We start from the raw sequence: 23,084 nt of genomic DNA, 5'->3' as shown, positions 1-23,084 counted from the left end.
CATGGTAAATCTTTTTGGCTTTGTGGGCCACATAAAGTCTCTGTTGCTTCGTTTCTTCATACCTTTTAAAAATACAAAACCATTCTTAGTCTACTTGCAGGCTGAATTTAGTTCATTGGTTTAGTTGTTGATCATCCCTGGTGTAGCACAAGGAATTTGCATGTTTACATTTGTTCTTGTGTCTTCTGGGATGAGTGGGAAAGGAAGATTATATCTTGTGTTTTGGGCATGTCACACTAGAAGTAGTTCCTTTAAGATCAGTATTTTTCCCTCCAACAGATTAATGCGGAACTGTTGTTTCGGCCAACTGGTCTTTCAACTTCCAGCTTTTCTGCTAAGGAAAGTGTTGCAAGAAGAATTTCAGAAGGAGCAAATTCTTATGGGACAAGACTTCTGAATAATCACCAAGTTTCACCCCAGTCTGAACCTGAGAGCAACAGGTCAGTGACTAACTTTGGTTTTCTATTTGGGGAATATTAAACAGAGCCTTTAATTGACAACCTTTTTTTTTTTTTTTTTGGAGACAGAGTCTCGCTCTGTTGCCCAGGCTGGAGTGCAGTGGCATGATCTCAGCTCACCGCAATCTCTGCCTCCTGGGTTCAAGCGACTCTCTTGCCTCAACCTCCCAAGTAGCTGGGACTACAGGCATACGCCAAAAATGCCCGACTAATTTTTGTATTTTCAGTAGAGACAGCGTTTCACTGTGTTGGCCAGGGTGCTCTGGAACTCCTGACCTCGTGCTCCCCTTGCCTTGGCCTCCCAAAGTGCTGAGATTAATAGGCTTGAGCCCTTTCGCCCAACCTTACTTGACACTTCTATGACAGTGATGCAATTCAGGATCATTGTAGTTTACATTGTGATTTGTAGGTTACATGAATGTGAAAATCTTAAGGACAAATTGTCTTGCTTTTATTGTCTAAACCAGGCGTCCCCAAACTGCGGCCCGTGGGCCACATGCGACCCCCTGAGGCCACTTATCCGGCCACCCCCACCCCCCGCACTTCAGGAAGGGGCACCTCTTTCATTGGTGGTCAGTGAGAGGAGCACAGTATGTGGCGGCCCTCCAACCGTCTGAGGGACAGTGAACTGGCCCCCTGTGTAAAAAGTTTGGGGATGCCTGGGCTAAACTTAGGCTAAACCCTACTTCCGCCACCTCTTAAATTATTTAAAAAATATTAATTGACCAGCCTGGCCAACATCGAGAAACCCCATCTCCATTAAAAATACAAAAAAAATAACTGAGCGTGGTGGCAGGCGCCTATAACCCTAGCTACTTGGGAAGCTGAGGCAGAAGAATTGCTTAAAGCTGCAAGGCAGAGGTTGCAGTGAGCTGAGATCATTGTGCCATTGCACAACAGCCTGGGCAACAAGAGCAAAACTCCGTCTCGAAAAAGAAAAAATAAAGTTTAATTGTATTCATTGTAGAGTTTGATCACATTGTCACTTCTTTGAACTTCTATATAGTATGAAAATTCTTGCTTTTAAAATGATCAGTACTTAAAAAAATGTGAAGCAAATAACAGTATGACACTATAGTGACCTGGAAATTCTTTGCAAAAAAGCCTATGGCATGCTGTAGGCACTTACTTTTATTGGAGGAGTGGATGGGGAGAAGGTAGGGAGAGAGAAAGAGAAAGTAATACATGAATAGTTAGCCATCTTGACTAGATTGATCAGCGAAGGCTTTGTGATGAGGTGGTACTTAGGTTGGCTGGTTCCTGAAGTTCTGAAAATAGTAGTCTTGTAGATGGCCTCTTCCAAGTTAATAGAATGAACAAGAGTGGAGAAGAATGAACATGATGTCTACAAACTAGTGGGTCAGACTGACTATACTGATGTTGTTGAAAGAGGAGAATTTTTGATTAAATGACTTTTTTTTGTTTTGAGATGGAGTCTTGTATCATGACATTTTTAAACACAAGAGAATAAAAGATTTTTTCAGAAAGAAAAAAGCAGATTATGTACATATGAAAGATAAGGAATTCGAATGGTAGAAACACTTGAATGGTAGATGAAAATGGAATGATGTTTTAAAATTTTTGAGAAAGTAATTTCCAACCTGGAAGTCTATGTAACAGTTAAGCTGGCAGTAGACTTGAGAGGGAAATAAAGATGTTTTTATCATTGCAGAACTTTGCATTTGTCATGTTTTGTGTACCCTTCATTAAGATGCTGTTGCAGGCTGTGCTCCCTCAATATGGGACAGCCCAAAAAAAGAGGAAAGTCCTTTCTGAGATCTAGGAGGTCTAACACAAGGCCTAACTAACAAACCAGTACAAATATCCTCCAAGTGTGGAAAAAGGCAATCAAATGGTGATAAATAAATGTCAACTATGCACACGTTAACATACATGAACAGGAAATTATGCAAATGAAATTGGGTCAATTTTTAATTGAGATAAAATTGTTTAATACGAAAGGATAGGCCGGGCGCCGTGGCTGAAGCCTATAATCCCAGCACTTTGGGAAACCGAGGCAGGTGGATCACAAGGTCAAGAGATCGAGACCATACTGGTCAGCATGGTGAAACCCTGTCTCTACTAAAAATACAGAAAAATTAGCTGGGCATGGTGGCGCCAGTAGTAGTCCCAGCTACTCAGGAGGCTGAGGGAGGAGAATTGCTTGAACCCAGGAGGTAGAGGTTGCGGTGAGCCGAGATCGCGCCATTGCACTCCAGCCTGGGTAATGAGCAAAACTCCCGTCTCAAAAAAAAGGATAAGAAATACTGATTTGCTTTATGGTTTACCTTTGATTACTGAATACTGATACAGATTATTATGGACAAAATGGTGAAGCCATTTCCCGAGCTGAAGAATATAAAGAAGGGGCCAGGGTGGGTAGCATTCCGTTCTGGAAATGTATACATTGAAGTGCCTGGAGGTCACCAAATGCAGAGACTTGGGAGTATACAGATCTGGTACTTAAAAGAGATCTCAATAGTCCATTGTTCCTTCATCTGTAAAAAGAGGAAAGAGTCTCTACTTCATTAAATCAGTTGTGGTTGGTACTATACAATGCATCACTTTAAAAAATGAGCCTGGATATTTCTCTGGATTTGAAAACTTACAGGCTGGGCTCAGTGGCTCACACCTTTAATCCCACCAATTTGGGAAGCTGAGGCAGGCAGATTGCTTGAGGTCAGGGAGTTTGAGACCAGCCTGGCCAACATGGAGAAACACCGTCTCTACTAAAAATACAAAAGTTAGCTGGATGTTGTGGCAGGTGCCTGTAATCCCAGCTACTTGGGAGGCTACTTGAACCTGGGAGGCAGAGGTTACAGTGAGCCAAGACTGCCTTTGCACTCCAGCCTCGTCAAGAGTGAAACTCCATCTCAAAAATAAATAAATAAACTGTTATAATTCTGGATTTATTAGAATGATTAAGATCATCTAGTTTGTTCATATTTTATAATCTTATATGTAAATTTTTTTTTCAGCTTCAAACGGAGACTTTCTACTCGTTCCTCAATTTTGAATGCAAAGAATCGGAGATTGAGTAGTCAGTTTGAAAATTCAGTTTATAAAGGTGATGACGATGATGAAGATGTCATCATTTTAGAAGAAAACAGTACCCCCAAACCTGCAGTAGATCATGATGTTGACATGAAATCAGAACAGAGTCACATTGAGCAAAGTGGTGTTCACATCGAGCTTGTGAGTGACAGTGAACCTGGTGGCCAGACTGGTTCAACAAGCACCTCATCATCCCGGTGTGACCAGGGAAATACTGCAGCTACCCAGACTGAAGTACCAAGTTTAGTTGTTAAAAAGGAAGAAACTACTGAAGATGAGATAGATGTAAGAAATGATAAAGTGATTCTGCCCTCCTGTGTAGAAGCCGAAGCAAAGATACATGAAACCCAGGACACCATTGATAAATCTGCAGATGATGCAGGCTGCCAATTACAAGAACTGAGAAACCAGCTACTTCTTGTCACCCAGGAAAAAGAGAATTACAAAAGACAGTGTCATATGTTTACTGATCAAATCAAAGTGTTACAACAGAGGATACTAGAAATGAATGACAAGTATGTGAAGAAAGAAACGTGCCATCAGTCCACTGAAACTGATGCTGTATTTTTACTTGAAAGTATTAATGGCAAATCCGAAAGTCCAGACCATGTGGTATCTCAGTATCAGCAAGCTTTGGAAGAAATAGAAAGGCTGAAAAAACAATGTAGTGCTTTGCAGCATGTAAAGGCTGAATGCAGTCACTGTTCCAGTAGTGAGAGTAAAAGTGAAATGGATGAGATGGCTGTGCAGCTTGATGATGTGTTTAGACAACTGGACAAATGCAGTATTGAGAGGGACCAGTATAAAAGTGAGGTGAGTTACATCATTCCGCGTGTAGTTGTGGAGTCCAGGGCCATTTAAACCTTAAGAAGCTGCCAGCTGGCTGGGCGCGGTGGCTCACTCCTGTAATCCCAGCACTTTGGAAGGCCAAGGCAGGTGGATCACTTGAGGTCCGGAGTTTGAGACCAGCCTGGCCATTGTGGTAAAACCCTGTTTCTACTAAAAATACAAAAATTAGCTGGGCGTAGTGGTGGGCACCTATAGTCCTAGTCACTCGGGAGGCTGGGGCAGGAGACTTGCTTGAACTTGGGAGGCAGAGGCTGCAGTTAGCCGAGATCACACCACTGCACTCCTGCCAGAGCGACAGAGCAAGACTCTATCACCAAACAAAAAACTGCCAATCTTTGGAATACTTTCACTTAAAAATAATTCTGTTTTTATTGAGTGTCTGTTACGCTACTGGTACTCAACTGAGGAGTGGTTCTCCTGGGGGCATATGGAAATGTATAGGGGCATTTTTGGTTCTTTCAGAGTCTTGAGATGTTGAGATGTACATTCCTGAAGAATGATGGGGATAGCCAGGTATGGTAAATGTCCTGTTGAGAATGGTAAATGTCCTGTTGAGAATGCCGGTATTAACTTAACACTTTGAGATAGAGTCTCGCTCTGTCTCACGCAGGCTGGAGTGCAGTGGCGTGATCTCAGCTCACTGCAATGTCTACCTCCTGAGTTAAAGCAATCCTCCTGCCTCAGCCTCCTGAGTAGGTGAGATTACAGCATGTGCTACCATACCTGACTAATTCTTGTATTTTAAGTAGAGAGGGTTTCATCATGTTGGCCAGGCTGGTCTCAAGTGCTCCACCCGCTTCAGCCTCCCAAAGTGTTGGGATTACAGGCGTGAGCCACCATGCTTGGCCTTAGTTGCTTAGTTCTGACTATCAGAACTAAGTCATCTGGCTAAAGGGTACCTGGGAAGTGCAGTCTTTATTCATGGGTTCTTTTGCTGAGAAAGAAGGAGAAAAACGATAAATACCAGGAAACAAATGATAAATACCAGTGGCCTCTTCATGTACCCCTGCTTCAAATTCACGTAGCTCCTTTTAATCTGTTTTACACATTTTTGTGTGTGTAGCCTTTGAAAGGATTTTTCCACTAAAAAGAGTTTGGGAACCATGGTTTGGTGCTGTGCTGTCTCTTCCTTGGTAATATTGCCATTCATGCAAGCACTAATCTTGATGTCTTGGCTTAGGAGCTGAAAGACAAAATACAGATGCTCCTCAACTTATGATGCTGTTAGTCCTGAAAAACCAGTGGTAGGTAGGAAATAGCATTAGGTCCAAAATGCATTTAATTACAGCTAACCTCCCCAAATTGTAGCCTAGCCTGCCTTTAAAGTGCTTAGAACACTTGTATTAGCCTACATTTGGGCAAAATCATCTAACACACAAAGTCTGGTTTATCATAACATGTTTGAGTATTTCATGTAATGTATTGAATCTTTGCTGAAAGTGAAAAACGGAATGGTTGTATTGGTATTGAAAGTTGTTTCCACAGAATGCATCTCACTTTTGCGTCATCATAAAGCTGGAAAATCATAAAGTCGGTAAACCATAAAGTCAAACCGTCATAAGTCAGGGACCGCTTGTTTATAAAAACCATAAACTCACTATTGTAATTTAATTATAAGCTGATCAGCATGCAAGAATTGAAAGCCACTGTGACATTAACATAATTTAGGCATTAGTATCTTGATCTTTGATTTTCTAGGTACTACTTTATGTATATATACAAACACACACACACACACACACATATATATATGTATATACATTTTTTTTTCCTTTCCCCCTGAGACGGGGTCTTTCTCTGTCGCCCAAGCTGGAATGCTGTGGCATAATCTCGGCTCACTGCAACCTCCACCTCTTGGGTTCAAGCAATTCTCCTGCCTCAGTCTCCCAAGTAGCTGGGATTGCAGGCATGCACCACAATGCCCAGCTATTTCTTGTATTTTTAGTATGAACGGAGTTTCACCATGTTGGCCAGGCTAGTCTGGAACTCCTGACCTCAGGATCCACCCCCTTCGGCTTCCCAAAGCATTGGGATTACAGGTGTGAGACACCGTGCCCAGCCCACTTTTTTTTTTTTTTTAAATCAAGTGGTAGTATGTTCTCTCAGTGTAAAAAGATGTAGAAGTGAAGCTATAAACAAATGAAGCCTTGTTTATAGAAAACTATTTGTTTTTCTTTGTACATTTTTTTTCGGTAGTTGATAATTTTATCAAGCAGGTTCTCTGTATTTCTTGGCTTAAAATTTTACTTTGCCGTTAGTATTTTTAAGTTTTACAGTTACCAAATTCATTTATATTTTTTGTTAGGTTGAATTACTGGAAATGGAAAAATCCCAAATGCGTTCACAGTGTGAAGAACTCAAAACTGAAGTTGAACAGTTAAAATCTACAAATCAACAAACAACAACAGATGTTTCAACATCAAGTAACATTGAGGAGTCCGTAAATTATATGGATGGGGAAAGGTAATATTAAATGCGACATTTCTGTGGGGCTGCAGTTATGGTTAGGATACTACTTATTTAACTGCTAGCATCCATCAAATAGATACTGTTCTATCAAAAGAAATTATTGATTGTCTGCTGTGACCCTGGTGTTATGATAGAAGTGACATTTCGTTATTCTTCCTTTCCAGTTCCTGACAGTTTAGGTTCTGTTTAAGTGGAATAGGAATTTAGAAGGAATAAAATATTTGATTGGTCAGAGTGGTTTTAGAATACTTTTTGGAGGAAAGTAAAAATGGGCAAGATATTGCAGAATGGGGGAATTGGGCCGTGAGTAGAAGCTACAAGACTGTTAACTGAAACTCACTATTTCAACCTGATTGGTTTTTCTTTTACTGTCATACTTGGCACCATTTCTGTATGGTTTGCTGCCCTTATTTCACTATATGCACTCTATAATCTTAACTTTTAGGAAATAACAAAATTATTTAAAATTGCCATAGTATAGCTGATATTAGGAAGAAGTCCTATTAAAACAAGTAGAGGCCAGGCACGGTGGCTCACGCCTGTAATCCCTGCACTTTGTTAGGCTGAGGTGGGTGGATCACCTGAGGTCAGGATTTTGAGTCTAACCTGGCCAACATGATAAAACCCCATCTCTACTAAAAATATAAAAAATTAGCCGGGCATGGTGGCGTGGGCACCTGTAATCCCAGCTACTTGGGAAACCTGAGGCAGGAGAATCACTTGAGCCTGGGAGATGGAGGTTGCAGTGAACTGAGATCATGCCATTGCACTGAAGCATTAAAAAACAAAAAACAAAACGGTGGGCATAGTGGCGTGCACCTATAATCCCAGCACTTTGGGAGGCTGAGGTGAGTGGATCACCTGAGGTCAGGAGTTCAAGACCAGCCTGGCCAATATGGCGAAACCCTGTCTCTACTAAAAGTACAATAATTAGCCAGGTATGGTGGCAGGCACCTGTAGTCTCAGCTACTCTGGAGGCTGAGGCAGGATAATTGCTTGAACATGGGAGGTGGCAGTTGCAGTGAGCTGTGATGGCACCACTGCATTCCAGCCTGGGCAACAGAACAAGACTCCGTCTCAAAACCAGCTGTAGTGGCTCATCCCTATAATCTCAGCACTTTGGGAGGACGAGGCAGATGGATTACTTGAGGTCAGGAGTTTGAAACCAGTCTGACTAACATGGTGAAACCTCGTCTCTACTAAAAATACAAAATTAGCTTGGCATGGTGGCGCACACCTGTAATCCCAGCTACTTGGGAGGCTGAGGCAGGAGAATCGCTTGAACCCAGGAGAATGAGGTGCAGTGAGCCAAGATGGTGCCACCATACTCCAGCCTTGGCAACAAGAGGAAAACTCTATCTGAAACAAACAAAAAACAGCTGGCATGGGAATAAAATATTATCAGAGATCTAGTGGAATCTTACCATAAAAGCTCACAAAATGAACATGTTCAAAATTACATTCCCTGCATTGTCAGCCTAAGGAAGAACATCTTGATCCCTTTATAGATTTTCACACTAGAAAAATCAGTCTGTAATTTAATGTGGACTTACTATATTGTAGTGGGGTGGGGAACAAGAACAACTATAACACTCATTTTAGTGTTTGACATAATATTTGAAGCAAAAGCTGCCTTATAGTTTAGGTGTTTATTGATTAAATGCTTTTGGACATTTTATTTTTTGAGATGGAGTTTCACTGTTTTTGCCCAGGCTGGAGTACAATGGTGTGATCTCGGCTCAGTACAACCTCTGCCTCCCGGGTTCAAGTGATTCTCCAGGCTCAGCTTCCTGAGTAGCTGGGATTACTGGCACGTGCCACCATGCCCAGCTAATTTTTTGTATTTTTAGTAGAGATGGGGTTTCACCATGTTGACCAAGATGATCTCAATCTCTTGACCTCGTGATCCACCTGGCTCGGCCTCCCAAAGTGCTGGGATTACAGGCTTGAGCCACCGCGCCCGGTCTGGGCATTTTTTAAAAAGTCTAGAATGTTGATATTCATAAACTTGGAAGGCATGGTAATTATCTTAATCTAGGGTTTCCCAGTGTTTTCAGCAAACCATTGTTCTCTGTAAATGCATGGTAACTTGAGCATGTAATAGGATCAGATAAAGTCCTACAATTAAAAAAGTTTTGTTTTGTTTTGTTTTGTTTTTTGAGACAGCCTTGCTCTGTTGCCCAGGCTGGATTGCAGTGGCACAATGTCAGCTCACTGCAACCTCCGCCTGTCAGGTTCAGGCAATTCTCCTGCCTCAGCCTCCCCAGTAGCTGGGACTACAGGCATGCACCACTATGCTCAGCTACTTTTTGTATTTCTAGGTAGAGATAGGGTTTCACGATGTTGACCAGGCTGGCCTTGAACTCCTGACCTCAGATGATCCCCCTGCCCCGGCCTCCCAAAGCGCTAGGATGTACAGGTGTAAGCCACTGCACCTGACCTAAAGAAAGCCTCTTTAACATTGTTTAAAACATTTTGCAAGCTTATTTGACCATAGAACCTTTTATTACTGCTTATACAACTATGGATATCTTATAAAACGTGTTTTAGATAATTCTGGCTAGGCATAGTGGTTCGTATCTGTAATCCCAAGCACTCTGAGGTGGGCAGAATGCTTGAGCCCAGGAGTTTGAGACCAGCCTGGGCAATATAGTGAAACCCTGTTGCTACAAATAATAAAAATTAAAAAAAATTAGCCGGGCGTGGTGGGGTGAGCCTGTGGTTCCCGCTTCTTGGGAGGCTGAGGTGGGAGAATTGCATGAACCCTGGAGTGCAGTGGTGCCATTGTAGCTCACTGCCACCTTGATCTCCTGGGCTTAGGTGATCCCCCACCTCAGCCTCCCGAGAAGCTGGCACTACAGGTGCTGCCACCAAGCCTGGCTAATATTCTGTATTTTTAGTAGAATCAGGGTTTCCCCATGTTGCCCAGGCTGGTCTCAAACTCCTGGGCTCCAGCGAATCCTCCTCCTCAGCTTCTCAAAGTACACCTGACTAGTAAAAATTAATTATTAAAGTAAATTGAGTTCTCTAGGGGAAGTTTGCTTTTCTTTCTGTTTAATTGTATATTATTCTATAGAGATTTGATTTTGGTATTTTACCTTGTAAGTGCTACATGAAGTAACGGGTAATGCTCATCTAATAAGTTACATATTTGTATTTGCAGCCTCAAACTCCGATCTCTTCGAGTTAATGTAGGACAGCTGCTGGCTATGATTGTGCCTGATCTTGATCTTCAGCAAGTGAATTACGATGTTGATGTAGTTGATGAGATTTTAGGACAAGTTGTTGAACAAATGAGTGAAATCAGTAGTACTTAAAGTATATGTTATGTAAGATAAGAAAATAATTTGCTCAATTCTTTTGGTTGTACAGCTTTCAAAATATAAATAATTTCGTTTTATAGATACGATAGGCAACAGACTGAAAACCATAATCTTATTACTGTATACTATGCATTCAAGTGTGGTCACAAATATTGTGAACACATTATCATATGTTTTGAAATACCTGTGAATTGTTGGCATTGAGCAGCTGAAGCTAACTGATGACTCTGTTTTGAATGTAAATATTTGTAATTAAGCCTGCACATATTTTTTTATTGCCCTAGAGTACTTAAGTGTTTTTCACCAAGAGCTTTTCAGGTTGCCCCCAAGCTTTGTGCAATTTTTTCTGGTTCCCCAAAGTGTATTTTTGTCTAAGTCGAGGGCTGTGCCATAATACAGATGGAAATGTTACCTTTGATTTTCTTATAAAGGAGTTTAAATAGGATTTTTAAATAATGCAGTCACACTCCTGATACTCTGATTCTAAGTGAGTTGAGCATTAATGTTTCTTTTGTATAAATTCCTATTCTGAAATATTTTATTCATGAAAGTAAATGGAAGCAAAAACCGTCTCCATTTTGCCAGGATTTTATTGTGCTGAGATTGCCAATCACAGTTAAACACAAAGAGTTTTTATAGAACGAAGAAACAGTCTTTAACAGGAAAAAAGTATTGAAACATTAAATGACCACCAGGTTTACTTTGAAGCCCATTTCTGGCTCTTTAGTCAGCATGAAGTGGGCATGATAATTTTTTAATATTTCTTTTTGTGAAATTTCCTGTACAGCCTTTTGTAGGATTACTACAGGTTAATGTGAGTTGAGGAAGCAATACTGCATACGATTTATTATATTACAAACCTAAATGTTTTATATCCTGGAGTCAAGGAACAAATTTCTCTAGGATTATAGTATTACATGCCATAAAGTACTATGCTTTTATTGGTCCTATGTTTTGTGCAATTTTAAAGAGATGGCTTTCTATTAAGTATAAACTATGTATATATAATTAAGAACCATATTTTCCACAACTAAAATGTGCATTATTTTTTCCAAAGTTTTATCATTGCTATTTATTTTTACCTTTTGTTTTTGGACATTGAATGCATTCTTTTTGTATGTATGCTTAATACATGTCTGTCATATACAATATTAAATTTTTACTGTATATTAACTTCTGGAAAGAGCAAATAAATGAAGATTGTTTTTATTTGCCTGATAAAAGTAATTGAAAGTGTATTTTTGGTATGAAGCTGGTTTTCTGTCATAATTGTAATTTCCCAAATTTAAAAATAATCTTGTAATAAAATAAAATATATGATGGCTAACTGTTCAGATACTACTTTTAAAGAATTAATATTAACTTCAAATTATTTTAAAACTGAAAATGTATTGTTAGAACCTCAAGTTGAGCTCATTTTAACTACATTAATTGCAGGTTATTTTCTGAAGACTGTTTCCGTTAAGACTGAGGCGAAGCTCCTCTTTCCTGAGAGTATGTGTATTCTGCTTACAAAAAGAAGCGTTTTCTCGGCCGGGCGTGGTGGCTCATGCCTGTAATCCCAGCACTTTCAGAGGCCAAGGCAGGTGCACCTGAGGTCAGGAATTAGAGACCAGCATGGCCAACACAGTGAAACCCCATCTCTACTAAAAATATAAAATTAACTGGACGTGGTGTTGCATGCCTGTAATCCCAGCTACTCAGTAGGCTGAGGCAGGAGAATCACTTGAACCTGGGAAGTGAAGGTTGTAGTGAGCCGAGATCACGGCATTGCACTCTAGACTGGGCAACAAGAGCAAAACTCCATCTCAGAAAAAAAAAAAATACTTCCTGTGGCTCTCTGGCTTGATGGGAAAATTAATCATTGGATTAGTAAGATAAACTTGCTTGCTAAATTGATTCTTTGGAAGTTCTTATTTTTTTTGCCCTTTATGAAGATATTGAAGTATTGCCAAGACATGAGACTTTGAAAACTGTTGTTTAATAGAACAATGTGGACTTCCATGGTGTGTATACCTTTCTCTTTTGTTGTGTGTGGGGGACAGTATTGCTTCAACTAACATTACTTTGAAATACCAAAGTGGGCCAGGCGAGGTGGCTCACTCCTGTAATCCCGGCACTTCTTGGGAGGCCGAGGTGGGCTGATCAGGAGATAGAGACCATCCTGGCTGACATGGTGAAACCCCGTCTTTACTAAAACTACAAAAAATTAGTCGGGTGTGGCGGCACGCACCTGTAGTCCCAGCTACTTGGGAGGCTGAGGCAGAGTAATTGCTTGAACCTGGGAGGCAGAGATTGCAGTGAGCTGAGATAGTGCCACTGCACTCCAGCCTGGGCAACAGAGCAAGACTCTATCTCAAGAAGAAAAAAAAACACAAAAAGTATGAGGAAGCAAACCGAAACAGTCCACAGTGTCTTCAGACAGGACCTAGGGTGGCAAAATCAATGAGAGCTGAATGATCACACAGAGCAGGAGGGGCATGGCATGTCCTTGTGTGCTTCCTTTGGGCCTCAAATTCCTAATGTGGCAGATCCAGTTGACGCTGCTCGTGATCTCAGGCAATTGATTTTTGCTATTAGATAGACCTCTTACACTTAGGTCGTGTGTCATGGAGGAATCATTTTAAGTTCTTATCTCTGGCTGCGTATTAGAATCACTTGGAGAGCTTTTTAAAGTAAGGCTGCACCTCACGCTAATTTAGTCAGTGTCTTTGGGGGTTAGACCAGATAACGGTATCTTGTAGGTTTTACAGGTTAATTCCAGTGCACAATCAGAGCTGAGCACCGTTGATCTGTCTTCTGTTGAGTATTTACAAATGTTGAACTTGAGTGGTTAATGAAGCAAACTCAAACATTCATGTACATGTATTTTATTTACATTAAATTGCATATATGTGCATCTCAAAATTTACACAGTGGGATCATACCATATAATTGGTAACTAAACATTTCCATATCTCAAAAAGCTTAAGTAACATTTCATCATAGGAATATGCTCTTATTGCTTATTTTTTTGTTAGCATATACTGTGAAAATACATAACCATACGTTTTTCTGATTATATCCAAAGTGTAAATTCTTAGCAGTATTGCTAGGTCAAAGAATGTATGCCATATACATTTTAATAAATGTTGCCATCCAGAAGAGGTTGCAGGAATTTACTTATGATGAGTAATAAGAGTATTTTCCTCAAAATCTCTCAAACTTAATTTTGCTGATTTGATATGTGACAACGTGACAGCTGATGTTTGTCTCAGGATGAACATATTTTAATATGTTGGCCATTTTAATTTTCTGTATACTATACATGTTCTTTGCCTGTTCTTTTCTACTGGGTTGTCTTATTGCTGTAAAGCTGAAAGCTTGTGTTAATTTAATTTGGCCACATACCAGCCAGAAACTATCCAGACACACACCCATTTATTCTTATTTCAGAAAATCTGCAGTAGGTTTTTTTTTTTTCTTTTTGTTTTGAGACAGGGTTTCATTCTGTTGCCCAGGCTAGAGTGCAGTGTATGTGATCACGGCTTACTGCATCCTCAACCTCTGAGACCCAAACAATCCTCCTGCCCCAGCCTCCTGAGTAGCTGGCATTACAGGCATGCCCCACTGTGCCCAGCTAATTTTTGTATTTTTTGTAGAGACGGGATTTCGCCATGTTGCCCAGGCTGGTCTCAAGCTCCTGGAGTTAAGCAGTCCACCCTTCTGGGCCTCCTGAAGTGTTGGGATTACAGTTGTGACCCACCGAACCTGACTGGTTAAGTCTTATTTTGTGCAATGTCTCATAAATAGGGACTCAAGTGGTTTGAAAACCTCAATAGAATCCTGTCTGCATGTTAGTCTGTTGAATGTTGGTCACAGCTCACAAAAAGAATGCTTTTAATACCTGATTGTCGTAGAGGAAAATACATATGTAAATGTGTTGCTTTTTAGAATTGTTTATTGATCACAGAGTTAGCTTTTATATGCTGTCCTGTAGGAAGAAAGTCAAGACCAAAGGAGACACAGTCTCAAGTCAAGCCATTTAAATATAGGTGAAATAATTAAATGAGTGTGAGGCCATAGAGAATGAATTTGCCGTGATAGAACAAGTGTGAGTTACAATTTAAGTCCATTTTCTACACACATTCTGAGTTGCGAATAAATGCAGTTTCCTATCAAACACATAAAACAAGTGTAGCCTCAACATTCAGTATTTTGGTAAAGAGTTAACAGGAAACCTTTTAGAGCCACAATTTGTTAGAGAGTCATCAGGACTCTATGTCTTGGTAACAAGACAGAATAAATTTAAGTTTGAAAATAAAGGACTATTACCCGAACCTGGCTAACAATATTTAGGTTACGTGGTTGATACGTGAATATCTAGAATTTGGCTGTATTTTTTCTTTTTTTTTTTTTTTAAGGCAAGGTATCGCTCTTGTCCAGGCTGGAGTGCAGTGGTATGATCACGGTTCACTGCAGCCTCAACCTCCCAGGCTCAAATGATTCTCCCACCTTAACCCCCACGGTAGCAGGTACTACAGGCATGTGTCACTGCACCCATTTAATTTTTGAATTTTTTGTAGAGACTGGGTTTGCTCTGTTGTCCAGGCTGCTCCAACTGCTGGCCTCAAGCAGTCTACCTGCCTCTGCCTTCCAAAGTGCTGGGATTACAGGCGTGAGCCACCACACCCAGCTGGCTATATCTTCATAACAAAATGTGGTGTTTTATATTCACAAAGGAGACAAGTCTTCCTAATCTCCCATGGGGTTCCTGTTGGAACTGAAGCCCTTGGTTCGTACTGTGATCTGAACCAAGGCAGAATTTTGAGTATATAACTTTTTTATTCTAGGCAGTTGTGCCTGTTTTGTGATTCCCTGGGAGGGAATCTCTCAAAATGTGATATTCATGGAGGCAGTTGAGATACCAGCAAGCTTGTCCAACCTGCCTTGGTTGGTGTTTTGTTTTAGTTTTTTTTCCCCTAGGATGGGTTCAAGAACTTCTGGGTTCAAGGGATCTGGTCACCTTGGCCTCCCAAAGTGTTGGGATTACAGGCATGAGCCACTGCTCCCGGCCTTTAAAAAAAATTTTTTTTTTTTTTTTTTTTTTTTTCTTGAGATGGCGTTTCACTCTTGTTACCCAGGCTGGAGTGCAATGGCGCAATCTCGGCTCACCGCAACCTCCGCCTCCTGGGTTCAGGCAGTTCTCCTGCCTCAGCCTCCTGAGTAGCTGGGATTACAGGCACGCGCCACCATGCCCAGCTAATTTTTTGCACTTTTAGTAGAGACGGGGTTTCACCATGTTGACCAGGATGGTCTCGATCTCTCGACCTCGTGATCCACCCGCCTCGGCCTCCCAAAGTGCTGGGATTACAGGCTTGAGCCACCGCGCCCGGCCTAAAAAAATATTTTTTGAGACAGGATGTTGGTCTGTCACCCAGGCTGGAGTAGCAGTGGTGTGATCATGACTCCTGCAGCCTTAACCTCCTGGGTCTGGGTGATCCTACCACCTCAACCTCCTGAGTAGTCAGGATCACAGGCACACACCATTATGCCTAACTAATTTTCATATTTTTTGTAGAAACAGATTTTTCTCTTGTTGCCCAGGCTGGTCTCAAACTCCTGGGCTCAAGCAATGCACCCCCACCTTAGCCTCCTTAAGTGCTGGGATTACGGGAATGATACCCTAACTTAAGGTTTTGTTGATTTTTTAGTTGTTTTTCTACATATACTCCAGGGTATTTCAGAGGTAAGGTATTTCAATACATCTAATAAATTTTCCAGTCTAGACTTGGTGACAGCCATTTCTCCAAGGAGCTCTGCTTTGATTTGTGGAAAATGCTATTTGAAGACCATAATCTAAGCACAGATATAGTCACTGTTTCTAGTTAGGGCTTTATTGATTGATTGATTGATTGATTGATTGATTGAGACAAGGTCTTGCTCTGTTGCCCAGGCTGGAGTACAATGGTGCAATCACAGCTCACTACAGCCTCAAACTCCTGGGCCCAAGCACTCCTCCGTCCTCATTCTCTCAAGTACCTGGGAATTACAGGCACATGCACATGCCTGGCTGATATTTTTTTTTTTCCCTAGATACAGGGTCTTGCTATGTAACCCAGGCTGGTCTTGAACTCCTGAGTTCAAGTGATTCTCCTGCTTCAGCCTGCCAAAGTGTTGGTATTACAGGCATAAGCCACTGTGTCTGGCCTAGTTTGGGCATTTTTAGGCCTTTTTAGTGGACTGAACTAAAAGAGACTATATAAATATAGTCTCAAACTCAAACTCCTGGGCTCAAGTGCTCCTCCTTCATCAGCCTCCCAAGTACATGGGACTATAGGCACGTGCCAGCATGCCTGGCTGATTTTCCCCCTAGATACAAAGTCTTCCTACGTTGCCCAGGCTGGTTTTGAACTCCTGGGCTCAAGTGATAAATACACTCTCTTTTGCTGAAAATCTGGGTTCCTAACCACATAATTATTCGCTCTTCCCAATGTATACATAATACATATGTAGGCATATATGTAATAAATACTAATATTTTCCAACCATAGTATGAAGAAGTAAACCTTCTTTGGGGTAGTATGACATTTCTGTGTTTGCCAATCACTTGAAATAACTTGTTCTTATGTGCATCACAATGTTTCTTCATCCGTGTCGCTGCCTGTGTCAGTCAGTGTGGAGTTCTCCAGAAAAACAGCCAATAGGGTAGATGCAAGAGATTGATCAGGAGGAGTGGCTTAAGCGGTTTTGGGGGCTGAGAAGTCCATAATCTGCTGTCTGCAAGATGGAGACCCAAGAAAGCCAGTGGTATAACTTAGTCCCACTCCAAAGGCCTGTGAACCAGGAGCTCTGACGTCTGAGGGTGGAAGATGGATGTCCCAACTGAAGAAGAGACCGAATTCGCCCTTCCTCCACTTTTTGTTCTTTTCAGGCTCAACATAACTGGATGATGCCCCAGATAGTGCTCAGGTTGGTGAGGGCGGATCTTCTGTACTCAGTCTACTGATTCAAATGCTAATGTCTTCCAGAAACACCCTCATAGTCAGAAACAGTGTTGACCAACTATGGGGCATGTCTTGGCCCGGGCAGACTGACACATAAAATTAACCATCACACCATTTCCTTTGGATTACGGAGTAGAATCCCACCGTATGAATATAGCACAGTTTGATTACCTTTTCTTCTGTGGCTGGATATTTGGTGTCTTTCCAGTTTGGGACTATGGTGAATCATGATTCTTGTATGAATTTGCATTTGTTTTCCTGTTACATATGCCAAGGAGGGGAATTGCTAAGTCATGGCATAGGAATATCGTTAACTTTATTAGACACTGTTGAACAGTTTCTTAAAGTATTTACGTCAGCTTATACTTCCACCAGTAGTGTGCCAGAGCCCCAGTGGTTCCCATTCTCCTCTATTGATTTCTGTAATTTTCTTCTATTTTCCCTTTTTTTTTTTTTTTTGAGACTGAGTCTCACTCTGTCATCCAGACTGGAGTGCAGTGGCGCAATTTCAGCTCACTGCAACCTCTGTCTCCTGGGTTCAAGCGATTCTCGTGCCTCAGCCTCCTGAGTAGCTGGGATTAAGGCGTCCGCCACTATGCCCAGCTAGTTTTTGTATTTATAGTACAAAATACAAAAGATAGACGAGGTTTCACCATGTTGTCCAGGCTGGTCTCAATCTCCTGACCTCTAGTGATCTGCCTGCTTCAGCCTCCCAGACTGCTGGGATTATAGACGTGAGCCACCACGCCTGGCCTCTCCTATTTTTCTTATTCTGATATTTGCTCAACACTTTTCCAACGCTGTATTGAACTTTTAATTTGTGCTATCAAAGCTTTTTTGTTCTTTCTGTGACAGTCTCACTCTGTTGCCTAGGCTGGAGTGCAGTGGTAAGATCTCAGCTCACTGCGACCTCTGCCTCCTGGGCTCAAGTGATTCTCCTGCCTCAGCCTCCTGAGTGGCTGGGACTACAGGCACACCACAGCCAGCTAATTTTTGTATTTTTAGTAGAGATGGGATTTCACCATGTTGGCCAGGATGGTCTCCATCTCTTGACCTCGTGATCGCCCTCCTGGCTGCACCTGGCCCTAAAGGATGTGTTTTGATCTTTTAAATCCATAGTTCAGAGTCATGACACTTCAAGAGGTTGGCAGAGTATTCATTTGTGAATGAACAGCATTTATGAGAAATTTGAAGAATTCTGATGTTTGAGAGACAGAATCCCAAGCTTTCCAGAACAGACTGATTATCACCCCCATCAGGGAGTTTATGAAAATGCAAACCCCTGAAGCAGCTGGGTGTTCACAATCCTGGGGCTGGTTAGGGCCAGGAAATCTGTACTTTTAGAACAGCCAGATTATCTAAAGTATATAGTCATTCCCAGTCCAAGCTCTCTAAATCCTGGAGAGAAAAATCTAAAAACTGCGTATCTGGATTATGTTATTCTAGCTTCCTGTAGAAACTGGGCTTCAGGCCGGGTACAGTGGCTCACGTCTGTAATCCCAGTACTTTGGGAGGCCTAGGTGGGCAGAAGAAAGGCGGGCTTCAAGGAGCATACAGCCATTCTCATCAACATGAGACATTGATTTGCAGACAATTTCTGTACCTTTCATAAAGCTGGCTAAAAGCCTCAGTCAGTATTTATACAAGAATACATGTCTGTTGTTTTTCAAAAATGCCTAGAACAGTTGGTTCCTCAGATAAACCTGTGTGATCCTTTTATCCAGTAAAAGCAGTGTATCCAGAGGTACTTGTTTCCCCGCCTTCTGGGGAATTAGGTCTCAGATGGAAACGTCCCATTTCAAAAGGCCTTGCGGTATCTATCTCTGCCTACCGCTCGTTTTGCAGCCTCACTTTAAAATGTTAGTCTGTTTTTTTAAAAAGGGTTTGTGACGGCACCTGCTGTAATAATAAAGTGTAAGCAACCTCGCGCTAGGTACTGGACAATTTCATAACTTCGAACTCTCCAAAATGTTCTAGAAGCCAATATAGAAAACCCAGAAATTGCAATTTTTGTTTGCAGAAGGAGCACGAGACCCGGTTGTGTTTGCCCTCCATCAAGACCCAGGGCTAGCATAGGGTCGGTCTAACACACAACCCAGACTCTGTAAACGTTTGCTAAAAGAACGAATCAGCAAGGAATAAGTAACCGAGAGTAATGATGAATAATGGCTCCATTCTTCCTGCTGTCGTGGGTCTGGCAGGAGTAAATTCCGGCCCGGATTCCGACCCCAGGCCCAGAGCGGGACTCCCCTCTGCGCCCAGGAGGGGGCGGGACCTGAGGGGCGCTGGAGGGGCGGGGCGTCCATGGGGTCCCGCCCAGGTTGGGGGCGCGGTCTGCGGCGCGCGGGAAGAAGGCGCGCTGCGCGGGAGGTGACGGCGCGGCTGACGGTCCGGGTCCCTGCAGGTACAGCTTCCCGGGGTTGGCCCAGGGGGCTTCACGGCATTTCTGGTCGCGTCGGTCTCGAGCCAGAGGCCCTTGCTGAGGGCGAGAGGCTGGGGCCCAGAGATAGCTCCGGGGTGGCGCGCGTTTGGGCGGCGGGGCCCCGTGCGTCCCCCGGCCCCTTGCGGCCTCTTCCCGGCGGCCTACATCCCAGCTTCCCGGGCCCAGCGCCCGGTCCCTGGGAAAGGCGGGGTTCTCCTCTTGCCCCACCCCCCGGGTCCCCTACCCTGTTTGGCCCCCTCTTCCGGGATTTTCCTCCCCGGGCGGGCCCCTCCCCCGGCTCCCAGGGCGCGCCGTCAGCCCCCACGAAGCGGGAACTGGCCGTGCAGCCGGCCCGGGCCCCTGGGTAGCCACTACCTGGGTGTTTCGTTTTGCCTTTCTGGACGTAGTATCATTAACTTGTGGACGTCAGGGCCCAGCGAAGCATTTTAGGTGGAGCTAGCAAGGTGTTAATGTCAGATGGCAACGTAAACATCCTTTCCCAACGCAATGCGGTGCGTTCTAAATGGCCCCTGACTCCTATTCAACGCTCAGTAACCCTTTGCTGCTGCTGTGACACTGTTGTTTAATCAATCCATCACCAGCATTTTGCAGCTCTCCTCTGTTTTGAAGCAGAACCGTGCTGGAGAAACGTTTTGCCCCTTCAAGACTCAGGAGGATGAAAGTCATCACTTGTGAAATAGCCTGGCACAACAAGGAGCCGGTGTACAGCCTGGACTTCCAGCATGGGGCGGCCGGGAGGATCCACAGACTGGCGTCTGCGGGCGTGGACACCGCTGTCAGGGTAAACTGGGGCAGAGAAGACATCGGAACACTGCTTGAAGCAATTGTTTTCATTCTTTTATTTAAAACTAATGTCAGCTGGGCGCGGTGGCTCACGCCTGTTATCCCAGTGCTTTGGGAGGCTGAAGTGAGAGGATCACTTGAGCCCAGGAGTTCAAGACCAGCTTGGGCAATGTAGTCAGGAATTAAAAAGTAGCAAGACGTGGCAGCGTCAGGTGTGGGCCCAGCTACCTTTGGGAGGTTGAGGTGTGAGGATCACTTGAGCCTTAGGAGTTTGAAGCTGCAAACCCCTAGGAATTTGAACCCTAGTAGGTTGAAGCAATGATCACTCCACTGCACTCCAGCCTGGGTGACAGAGCCCGACCCTTCTCTTAAGTAAATGAATGAATGAATGAATGAAGGTATGTCAACAAACTCAAACTACTTTGTCATCTAGCTCAGAATGCTAAATTTCCAGGGCCTGGAGTGAACAATGAAAGTAAAAGAGCTGCTTTCTTTTTTGAGGCAGAGTCTCGCTGTCTTGCCCAGGCTGGAGTGCAGTGGCGGTGATCTCGGCTCATTGCAACCTCTGCCTCCCAGGTTCAAGTGATTCTTCTGCCTCAGCCTCCAAGTAACTGGGACTACAGGTGCCTGTCACCACACCCAGCTAATTTTTGAATTTTTAGGAGAGATGGGGTTTCACCATGTTGGCCAGGATAGTCTTGAACTCCTGACTTCAAGTGATCCACGCACCTCAGCCCTGATTTCTTATTTGAGTCATTTTCCCTAGATGATTGTAACTGGATGTTCATTGTTTTGGGATCCTGATCTGGGTTCCTATTGGTTAACAAATTGCTCTAGAAAGAAGGTGGAGGGGGACAGTAGACATTTATGTTTTAGATAGGGAGTTCTTTCATTTTATGTTTCAAAAGAAAAACTAAATTTTCTTTCTGGAAATAAACATAGTATTTTTTTTTTTTTTTTTTTAAGGCATGGTCTTACTCTGTCTCCCAGGCTGGAGTGCACTGACCTGACCTCCCAGGCTCAAGTGATCCTCCCACCTCAGCCTCCCTGGTAACTGGAACTACAGGCATGTGTGCCATCACACTTGGCTAATTTTTTAAATTTTCTGTAGAGACAGGTTTCACTATGTTTCCAGGCTGGTCTCAAACTCCTGGCCTCAAGTGATTATTTGCCCACCTCAGCCTCCTGAAGTGCTAGGATTACAGGTGTGAGCCACTGCATCTGGCCCATGGTATTGTTTGTGTGTGTGTGTGTGTGTGTTTTAAACGGGCCAATGGTATTGTGTGTGTGTGTGTGTGTGTGTGTTTAAATGGAGTCTTGCTCTGTCGCCAGGCTGGAGTGCTGTGGCACGATCTCTGCTCACTGCAACCTCCGCCTCCTGGGTTCAAGTAATTCTTCTGCCTCAGCCTCCGGAGTAGCTGGGACTATAAGCGCGCACCACCACGCCCAGCTGATTTTCGTATTTTTAGTAGAGATGGGGCTTCACCATGTTGGCCAGGATGGTCTCGATCTCTTGGCCTCATGATCCGCCTGCCTCGGCCTCCCAAAGTGCTGGGATTACAGGCATGAGCCACCTTGCCCAGCCCATAGTATTGTTCTAATACAAACAGTATAATACGTGCTCATTCTGTGTTTCTCAAATGAATGTTTTGTTATCAACAGATCTGGAAGGTAGAGAAAGGACCAGATGGAAAAGCCATCGTGGAATTTTTGTCCAATCTTGCTCGTCATACCAAAGCCGTCAATGTTGTACGTTTTTCTCCAACTGGGGAGATTTTAGCATCGGGAGGAGATGGTGAGTCTTGCTGTTCTTCAGAGATTCTTTAGGAACCAGATAGATAATCTGTGTGTCTTGTGTCATATAGTGAGATTTGAGCTGAATATGCTTTTTATTTATTTCAGGTGTGGCTGGTCCTCTCAATCTGTCATTTGGGTAGTTAAGTAAAATAATGTTCTAGGGAGTGTGTTAGAGTTGTGGGAGGGAGGACAGCAAGATTAAATCCAGAAGACCTGTTTGAAACAGCTGCTTTCCCACTAGCTCCCACCGAGCTGGCTGTTCTGAGACAAGAAGGAAAGGCACTTACCCCTCTGTCACATCCCAAGCAAGGTGACTCTTCTGGTTTTGTTTGATTGTTAGTTTAATATCTGGTGACCAGAGTCAGTTCTGTGTGATTAATTAACTGGCTTTGGGAGTATTTTTTTTTTAGTTTCACACTTGTTGCCCAGGCTGGAGTGCAATGGCTCTATCTCGGCTCATTGCAGCCTCTACCTCCCAGGTTTAAGTGAGTCGCCTGCCTCAGCCTCCTGAGTAGCTGGGATTACAGGCATGCGCCACCATGCCCAGCTAATTTTGTGTTTTTAGTAGAGACAGGGTTTCTCCATGTTGGTCAAGCTGGTCCTGACCTCAGATGATCCGCCTGCCTTAGCCTCCCAAAGTGTTGTGATTACAGGCATGAGCCACTGTGCTAGGCTGGGAGCATTTTTTTTTTAACCAGTCATCTTTTATTTGAGCTTTTTTTTGTGTGAGACAGAGTCTCTCTCACTCTGTCACCCAGGCTGGAGTGCAGTGGCGCAATCTCTGCTCACTCACTGCAACCTCCGCCTCCTAGGTTCAAGCAACCCTCCTGACTCAGCCTCCCGAGTAGCTGGGATTACAGGTGCCTGCCACCATGCCTGGCTAAGTTTTGTATTTTTAGTAGAGATGGGGTTTTGCTATGTT

The 23,084-nt window shown here is 43.1% G+C and overlaps 2 protein-coding genes across 3 annotated transcripts in view; both read left to right on the top strand.

Annotated features, from left to right (window-relative positions):
• The window catches only part of MORC3 (MORC family CW-type zinc finger 3), a 49,470-nt gene extending 38,094 nt beyond the window's left edge, over positions 1 to 11,376 (top strand). For both annotated transcript variants that reach the window (XM_039480539.2, XM_039480540.2), the window contains 4 exons: positions 280 to 440; positions 3,437 to 4,325; positions 6,667 to 6,824; positions 9,994 to 11,376. In XM_039480539.2, the coding sequence (XP_039336473.1) occupies positions 280 to 440; positions 3,437 to 4,325; positions 6,667 to 6,824; positions 9,994 to 10,147 (1,362 nt within the window). In that variant the 3' untranslated portion in view covers positions 10,148 to 11,376. The remainder of the gene's footprint in view (positions 1 to 279; positions 441 to 3,436; positions 4,326 to 6,666; positions 6,825 to 9,993) is intronic.
• An 8,101-nt stretch (positions 11,377 to 19,477) lies between these two features.
• CHAF1B (chromatin assembly factor 1 subunit B) overlaps positions 19,478 to 23,084 on the top strand; it is a 31,754-nt gene continuing 28,147 nt past the window's right edge. The window contains exons 1-3 of the mRNA XM_010338289.2: positions 19,478 to 19,543; positions 20,195 to 20,363; positions 22,028 to 22,160. Of these exons, the coding sequence (XP_010336591.1) occupies positions 20,238 to 20,363; positions 22,028 to 22,160 (259 nt within the window). The 5' untranslated portion in view covers positions 19,478 to 19,543; positions 20,195 to 20,237. The remainder of the gene's footprint in view (positions 19,544 to 20,194; positions 20,364 to 22,027; positions 22,161 to 23,084) is intronic.

Source organism: Saimiri boliviensis, chromosome 18, assembly GCF_048565385.1.
Source record: "Saimiri boliviensis isolate mSaiBol1 chromosome 18, mSaiBol1.pri, whole genome shotgun sequence".
Lineage (NCBI taxonomy): Eukaryota > Metazoa > Chordata > Mammalia > Primates > Cebidae > Saimiri > Saimiri boliviensis.
The sequence above is the reverse complement of the archived record's forward strand: the minus strand, read 5'-3'. Positions and strand labels throughout refer to the sequence as shown.